General features: G+C 35.6%; 1 protein-coding gene across 1 annotated transcript; it reads right to left on the bottom strand.

Annotated features, from left to right (window-relative positions):
* Window positions 1-3,967, bottom strand: LOC117637578 (GDSL esterase/lipase At1g29670-like). Its single transcript, XM_034372505.1, has 4 exons — window positions 3,554-3,967; window positions 2,428-2,661; window positions 859-1,111; window positions 1-417 (listed from the first exon to the last, which is right to left on the bottom strand). Exons 1-4 carry the CDS (start codon window positions 3,959-3,961, stop codon window positions 179-181), a joined length of 1,134 nt encoding a protein of 377 aa, XP_034228396.1. The 5' UTR covers window positions 3,962-3,967; the 3' UTR covers window positions 1-178.
* Between the last annotated feature and the right edge of the window lie 5,036 nt (window positions 3,968-9,003).

Genomic DNA, 9,003 nt, shown 5'->3' with positions numbered 1-9,003 from the left:
TATTACAAACGCATGATCGATACATTTTTATTGCAAACATACCAGAAAACAACCTACACAAGTACACATTACAAAGCCATTGGACTCGTCAGTTCTAACTAAGTTCCGAAGCCAACTTGATAGACTATATTTTAGAGTTCAAACCTAAGTGTAGCAAACAGAGGTCATACCAAGAACCCTAGATCTTGGATTTGGTCATTCGTGCAATATTAGTGGGATAAACTTCGGTTTTAAGAGAAGAGACATAGGCCTTTGTTGCTATTTGAACGTTTACAGCTTCCGTTGGATGCAAGCCATCGAAGTACACATGACTGCTTCTGTTTGCACACACTTCACCTCCCCTCTTGCATAAAATTCCATTTCCACCTTCAGATATTGATGCCACCTCACAACAGGTAGTGCTAGAATCATTGAATCCTGTAACCCATGGAATTTTCAATTATAATTTACATGCTTTCGATTCACAAGGCATATATGCTTTTGCACTGAATTGGAATCTTCATGCGTTTGTGTATGTGCACTAATATATTTGACATGGAAAAACGTACGTTGTTCAATTTATAATTATCTAGACAGTTTGGTTAGATAACTCTACAAATTTATCATGCATACTAATTAATGAAGATTTGCAATCATGCAGCCCAAAAAAACAACCATCTCAGCCCCGGTGGCAGAGCCATGCCTAGGCCATAAGTGGGCCCCCCTATGGCCCCGGTGAAATGTACTTTATATATGCATGCAAAACTATATTTTGGACCACCATATTATTCGGGGATACATTGTTAAAGTAGATAATTAAGACTTCTCTTCTTCTTCATTGTTTAATGTGAAGGGGCCAAGAGAGATCTGCATATATACCTTTGGAGATAGGGTTTTTTATAATGTCCCTGATGATCTTGTAGGAGTTGACAAATACAAGAGAAGAGCCAGGCATCTCTGCCCTAATCACATCCACCAAAGACTTCAAGTGAGAATTGAAAAGTTGAGCTGCCCAGTTCATATTTTGTACACAGCCATTGTGTGTTGGTCTGTTCATCCTCACCACCGGACTGCACCCAAGTGGATTTACTGACATCACAACAAATTTTCGAGCTCCCAAACTGTGCAACTTCTGTATCATCATAAATTTTAAATGAATTAATTAAGATTGGCACTTAACTTAAGTGACTTGAGCCACACACCGAGAAAAAGGATTAAAATTATTTTATTCTTTTTTAATACAAATGATAGTCTAATTTAGAAGATGAGGCGGGTTTCTCACACACGCACTAACATGATGCTATGGGAATTCGAACTTAAGCTCTAGTCTGCAAGTTAATACCATTTTCCATTGAGTTAGATCCCGTTAGCACATGTCATGCTTTTAAGTTGTCAAATATATGGTCAAATCTTTTCTTTCCAAAAGATCTTGCATATATTATGTCGGATTTCTAATCAGGAACGTTAGTTAGGTCAAATCTTTTATTCAGGTCCTGCTTCTGATGTTCTATGTGTATTTTGCATAAAAGACTTTGTCCTGTAATCAACCTTTATTACATGTGTGTGGAGTGGGTTGGGTTCATTACTGAATTTTATGTATGTCTGCATATCTACCAACAAATATTAATTGTTTCACACTGTAGCTCTATCTGAGCCGTCCATTTGGCAGGCCATGGACACGTATGACCTAAAGCAGTGGCATGGCACCCTCGTCATAAATGAACATGTCTTTTTACCATCAAAGGAAAAGTCATAAAACATTTACATTAATTTACATGGAACCATGTTCATCCAGCAGGTTCAGGTTGTATTTTATATTCATACAAAACTCAAGCAAATCGTTGAAAGATTTAATTTTTGTGGTGTGTGTTGTTTGCTCTTGTTGACTCAGTCGTTGTTCCCGGCATTGGAACAGACATATGATAATAAATACCACCATCTACTGATCAAATCATTTACTACCTTCTGAACCGGGAGTCCATACACAAAATGATATACTCGAGTTATAAATATAAGTAAGTGGCATAGTTCACGAGAGTTATATCACACAGTACTATATTATAATTACCTATATTCTACATGCATATTCTTTTTCGTATTTAGCATGTTATATTGTCATATTATTTTTTTGAATAAATACCATAAGGTGTTCGGGTCAGCTTATGCACACCTCGATTAATCCCCACTCGTGGAACTGAGCCTACCGCTGGTCACCAGGTGTTACAACTGCTGGGACTCGAATTAGAGAACAAACCCAGCTGAACCCCAGAGTCTTACCCAAATGACGGACAAACCACTGTCCACTCTTGGTAGTTTATATTGTCATATTATTATTTTCAATTATATTTTACTTAATTTTCTTGCATAATTGAATTTGTGTGAAATTTTTTTATTATAAAAAAATACAGCAATTTTATGAAAATCACTTGGGATATTGAAAATACAAACCTTTAGTTGTCTGGACAAAGAGGCAGTTAGATTGGCAGTAAACATTTCCAGACTGACATTTTGGTTGGAGCTCCTCAGAAAGTAGTTGAATGAGTAATCGTTTCCACCAGTTCCCACCACAAACAAGTAGTTGGGAAGTGACTGAGGGCTTCTGCACCCTAGTTGGGTTTCTAACTCTGGCAACGTTATCTCCTCAAAGTTTCTAATTTGCTGGTTCATATTGATCACATGGCCCTGAAAATTGCAAACCCCATTTCAACAAATTGAATTTAGACATGGCTAGCTTACACATGGTCAGATCAGATGCTAGCCATCAGTTTCTGCTTACTTTGGGTTCATGAAAACATAATATATTAAAAAATATATAACAACTAGAATTCAAATCCCCTACTGCATTTTTAAAATAATAATAATAATCAAAATAATACCGTAGTTAAAAAATACATTTATTGTCAGACTGTAAATCTACGACATATATCTAGAACTTTGAACATTATTAACCCATGTAAAAAATTTAAAATAGTATCATGCATGTAAAAGGTTGGCTCATAGAGTATATAGGATCCCTAGCTTTTGTGATACAACACTTACATATCCAACAACTACGACCAAAAAAATGTAGCTTTCACACATCACTTTCGAAGGAATAAGTAACCCAAAAATTAAGCTTCACAGCTGGAATAAAGATCATTATTGTCATTAACTCAGTCACATCACTTTTTATTTCTAAGGCAGATGTCTGTGTTTTTGTTTTTTCCTTTTGCTAATATAGAATGTTTCTAGGATAATAATAGCAAAATTTGGCCGGTTATTGCTAAAGAGCGTTTTTTTCTCCTAGTGGAATCCGGTTTACATTGTATTTCACTCAAATTGGAAATTATTTAACTACTTAAGTAAGCAGTTCTCGTTTTAGTGTTTTCTTAAAGTACTATGTTTGTCTATTTTATTAATAATAATTACATGTTCTAATCTAGATGGTTCGGACTGTTGAAATATAATATATATAACAGTCATCATGAACTCAAGGTGATATGTGTAGTCCAAGAGGAAGAAGTAGAAACTAATAATAATAATAAAAAAGAGAAGAAGATGATGATAATGATAAAGATGAAGTAAATTGGCATACCGCCAAGGAGCCAGTATCATCCAGTATACCAGAAGCACCAGAAGCGAAGTTGACACCATGAACAATCTTGCTTCCTCTAGTTTTGGGGTCAGCAAAAGCTGGGATCAAGGAAGGTAGCTTAAGATGGCCACCAAGAAGGTCAATAACGTTTCTGCCATTTGTGAACCTTCCAGAAGGCCCAAGAGGAAAATCAATTCCATAGGGCAAGTAATCAGCTCTGGCCAGAGAGTTTGGCAAGAAGTTATTGTTGCCATTGTCAACCAAGGAACTTCCAAACACAAACATCCCTTTCATCATCCCACCCTCTGCATTTTTATTACTTAAACTACTACAATGGCAACTGCAGAAGGGAAAACAAGCAAGGAGGGAGAGGGCTAAGAAGAAAAGTCTGGAAGATGTTGCAGCCATTTCAGTTTTGGTAGCATGGCTTGTTGGTTGATACATTTATAGGGGATCCATATTCAGCTACAATAAATAATGGATTTTATTTAACTTAAATACAGCGGTTTTAATGTGTAGTCATTTTTGGTGAAAAATGGGGCCTCATCACAAATCATAAATAGAAACGAGTATATGTGGAACTTGTTTTACATAAAAACCCAAAATTTATTATTATTACTTTTTTGAGTAGAAGTAATAGTCTAAACTAGAGGGGAAGGGGGTTTCTCACACACACAATCAAGATACTATAATATTCGAGTTTGAGACATCTAATCTGCAAGTCAAGGGCCTTTTCGATGTATTTGAAGACTCTATAAACTATAGACAAAGTCATCATAAGTAGTAAGCTCATTCGGAAAATGATCATTGGGAAAAATTGAGTATTTCTTTGAAGAATACTTACATGCAATCTTGTCCATCCATTGTGATTAATGAATCTGTGCGATATACATGTCATGATCTAATTTGATTTATTTTTTGTTTATTTTGCAGATATAATCATTTAGATTATGATGTAGGAAATAAATAATTATGATTCTCATGTGTATGAAGAAAATTTGTTAACCACAATGGGGTGAACAAGTTGAATGCACCTAAGTATTGCACCTAAGAGCACCTCCAGCGCAAATCCAAACCAGGGCAAATGGTAGCCCTAGGCCCCAAACCCTCCCTCCAGTGCGCAAGGTCCAGCTCGGGCAGGGGTGGGGCCCACCAGCTCGAACAAGCCCATGGGCCAGAATTGATTGGACTGTTGTCCAAAGGTTGGTGATGTCAGCGTGACGTCACGCTGACGTCAATGGCTGATTTTCAAAACAAAAACAAAAATTACCGTTGGCGTGTGGAATATAGATGCCAACAGTAAAAAAAAAAAATTTGAAAATTAGCGGCTAACGTCAGCGCTGACCCACAGCTGCTAGAAACCAACGGCTACAAGCCACGTGGCTTCTCCTGGAGCCTCTGATCCAAAAATCTTATCCAATCCAACGGCTCTCCAATTTTTGACTAAAAAAAAATAGAAAATTTTTGTAAAAAATATCAAAAAAAATTATGAAATTTTTTTTTCTGTAAATGCCTACCAATATTATTCACTTTTCGCACTAAATCTTCATACGAATTCATCTCCTTCCAAAAAATTTCACTTTTCACCCCAAATATTCTACTACAAAATTCCATTTGTGCAAAAATACAAATAGCTTCTTCCATCAAGCGGAAAGGTCATGGACAAACGTTCAAAGAGGTCAAAATCTTGGCGACAAGGTAAAGAAAAAAAAAAAAAAAAACTCCCTTTTATTCAATTTAATGTCTTTTTTTAAATTTATATATTTATTGCATTTCCACTTTTATTTTTTTAATAGATTATTCAAGGCAAAACAAAACAGAGGAAAACCATTACCCATGGCTCCTCAAGTGAACAATGCCCGCAGTCGGTTCCAGTGGTGCGTTCCATGTCTGAAATAATGGCACTATTACGTCCTCCGAAAGAAAATACTCCCACAATCGTGATCCAATAGAACCACCTCAGCCAATGATTGAGTCGTCCTTGTACTCAATTGTGTCGGACTATGAGAACCGGGAGTATTTCAATTGTATGATGAGTGTGATGTTAATTTTATTACTAATATGGACACGTGGCAACCAAAAATTTTATCCTAAAATTTTATCCGAAAATCTTGTCTGAAGTTTGAGATGAGAATTTTATCATAAATAGTGGGACATGCCAACCAAAAATTTTATCCGAAAATCTTATCAAAATTAATGGTTTAAGTTAGGGGTGGCAATTTTGAACACGACTCGAAACTGCACGAGAAATTAGCCGGTTCAACCCCAACGATAAAAAAACAGGTCAATTTCGGGTCAACCCACTATAATACTTGTCTAACTCGTTTATTAAATGGGTCGTGTCAACGCACATCAAACCCGTTAACCCGTTTTATTTGCAAACTCTAAAAGACTAAAACCCAAACAGAATACATATAAATAATTTAATACCCTCTTTTTAAAAAAAAAAAAATTAACACGCATATATATGCATAAGTTCATAACCCTAGCCTCTCACTTATACGCTTTGATACAAATGACCTTTTCACACAGCCACCTAGCCTCAGTCTGTTCAGTGCTCACCAAACCAGTTCTCTCCTCTCCAAGTCCAATCCAAGCCTCATCTCTTTACTCCCTCTGCTTTGGTCTCATTTCCTTTCCTTCTACCTCTCGACTCTCTCCCGTCCACCTCTCAACAAATAACCAGAGGGTTGGTCTCGATACCCAGATCAGATTCAAAGGTTGGTTCTTTTTCCTGTGCTTAGTTTGCATTTGACGGAATTCCTTTTCCAGTTTTCGTTTATTCTATTAGTTTCTGATTATTTTGTTTGCGTTGTCTTAGAATCTTAGATTGGTGGTGGTTTTCTGAATTTTTTTGTTTTTTGTTTTTTTGCGTTGTTAAAGAGAAACTAATTATTATAATATTAGATTGTGAATGTGATGATAGTGGTGAAATAAAGCCAGAGAAACCTATCAATAATGTACTGGCAGACAACAGCATCAAGATTAATAGTGTTGTTTTGTTGTTGTTCTATTTCTAATTTATTTATGGTATTAGACTTTTTTTATTTCATTTCAGGTTTGATTGGAGGTGTTGGAATTTATAATTTTGTAATTGTTTTTTTTGTTAAATTCGTTGTTGTTTTGTTGCACTGATTCTGCTTGATTTTTTTTTTTAAAATATAAAATTATTATGTTTCATATAGGTGGACCTTCGAATGGATGCTTTTGAAGGTGCATCCGAAAGTGCTAAAGGTGGAGTTGGAGAAGTTAGAAACAATGTGGTTGATTCATATCCATCAAACAACAACAATGCAGTTGTAACTCAGACTAGTAAGCAGCGTAGAAAACTCACATCAGCGGTATGGACTCAATTCCTATTGATGAAAATAATGAGCAAAGAGCAAAGTGTTTGACATGTGGTCAAAAATATTTGTGTGATAGTAGATACGGTACTGGGAATTTGAAGCGTCATATTGAATCTTGAGTGAAAACTGATACTCATGATTTAGGCCAGTTATTATTATCTAAATCTGATGGGGCTATCTTAACAAGGTCTTCCAAGTTCGATTCTATCAAGTTTCGTGAATTATTAGTGATGGCAATTATCATGCATGACCTACCCTTTCAGTTTGTTGAGTATTCTGGAATTAGGCAACTGTTTACACTACTACAAAAAAGCAAAAAGACGACGGTAAACCACCGTCGTGTATTCGGTTTTTCAATGGTCGTGGAATCCACCGTCATCTTTTCCCTCATAAACCACGACGCTAAATAACCGTCGTTGTTAAAATATACAACGTCATCAACAAATACAAAACGACGTCTTTGTACTGCAAAAAGATCTAAAAAAGCAGTCGAGGATGAGAATAGACGACCAACTCTCTAAACAAACCGTCGTAAAAAAGGAAAAATATGACACATATTAACAGAACAAGGCCGCAAGATAGACATACAACGACGAAAATTAAAATAAGACGCCGTTAAATATCATTTTCACGACAATAAAAAATATGACGTCTTTAAATACATAAGAAGACGACGTTATTTAATCCTACTACGTCGCCTATATAAAAACAGCCGTCGTAAAATAAATTTTCCACTTCGATTTTTCTATAAAAGATGACGTGGAAATAGTTGTCAGTGTCATTATTTACGACGTATGTATTTATAGAGTAGACGTTGAACAACGAAACAACGTCGGTTACAAATATATGAGAGTCGTATTACAAAATTTATACGTCCTATTTTCAGAAACAAACAACGACGATAAATATTAGACGTTGTTAAATAAAACAACGTCGAAAACAAATAAAAACAGACGTGTTTAGTCTGCTAAAGTTTTAAAAATTTGTCGAGGATGAGAATAGACGACCAACTCAAACAAATCACCGTCGTTAAAAAGGAAAAATATGACACATATTGAAAGAACAAGGCCGCAAGATAGACATACAACGACGAAAACTAAAACACTACGCCGTTAAATATAATTTTCACGACAAGAAAAAAATATGACATCTTTAAATACATGAGAAGACGACGTTATTGAAATCTACTACGTCTCTTATTTAAAAATAACCGTCATGAAATAAATTTTCCACTTCGATTTTTCTAAAAAAGATGACGTGTAAATAGTTGTCAGTGTCATTATATACGACGTATGTATTTATGTAGTTGACGTTGAAATGCGAAACAACGTCGGTGGCATTTATATAGTGGACGTTGTATTTATATGTATTCATTACTCACGACGCACTTATTAATGTAGACGACGTTGAACTTCTAAACAACGTCATTATTTACGACGCACGTATTAAACAACGTCGGTTCCAAATTAATGTTCAGATAATTTATCTCGTTTTTTAGACGTCGGTATTATGGGATTGGAGTCGTGTTATTTTGAATTACATGGCGGTTCTTAATCCTTCCCCGACGTGATATACTGAATAATTGCTTCACAATAGCGTCGTGGTTCTTCATTGTTACGTTGCTTTAAGACGTCGGTAAATATGCTGAATAAATGGTTAACCATAACGTCGTGTTTTATTTGAACAGACGTCGTTTTTTATGCAGAATATAATGATGTAATCTGGATCCAGTATTTTTTGCACTGATTGTTTTGTGGCCAAAACCTGTATAATGAAAGTGAAGAAATGACATTACAATATATTACAAAATTAATGTCATACACTGCCAATTACATAAGCATCATTCAATCCATATATCTTCACACCCATCCTCACACCCACCTCGAATATTTTGACCACCTAACTCACCCACCAGTTCATCAAATGTGTCAACATTTGGCATCCCTCTAGTAAATGGCTCACACTCAATTATCACATCACCTAAGACTTCATCACCAATAACATCATTATATTCTCTATTAGGCATTGATAACACTACCGACCAACCACGATGCATTGGGTCGTCAACATAAAATGCTTGTTTGACTTGAGAAGCCATAACAA

The sequence above is a fragment of the Prunus dulcis genome, chromosome 8, assembly GCF_902201215.1.
Source record: "Prunus dulcis chromosome 8, ALMONDv2, whole genome shotgun sequence".
In the NCBI taxonomy this organism is placed as follows: domain Eukaryota; kingdom Viridiplantae; phylum Streptophyta; class Magnoliopsida; order Rosales; family Rosaceae; genus Prunus; species Prunus dulcis.
Note: the sequence above shows the minus strand (reverse complement) of the source record. Positions and strands in the feature narration are given on the sequence as shown.

What these genes read in the sequence shown, in the direction of transcription:
- LOC117637578 (XM_034372505.1), bottom strand. Translation starts at nt 3,961, where the DNA reads ATGGCTGCAACATCTTCCAGACTTTTCTTCTTAGCCCTCTCCCTCCTT. An exon ending in CTTTGTCCAGACAACTAAAG is followed by an intron (nt 1,112 to 2,427) that starts GTTTGTATTTTC and finishes ATGATGATACAG; the next exon opens with AAGTTGCACAGTTTGGGAGC. An exon ending in AAAAAACCCTATCTCCAAAG is followed by an intron (nt 418 to 858) that starts GTATATATGCAG and finishes CATGGGTTACAG; the next exon opens with GATTCAATGATTCTAGCACT.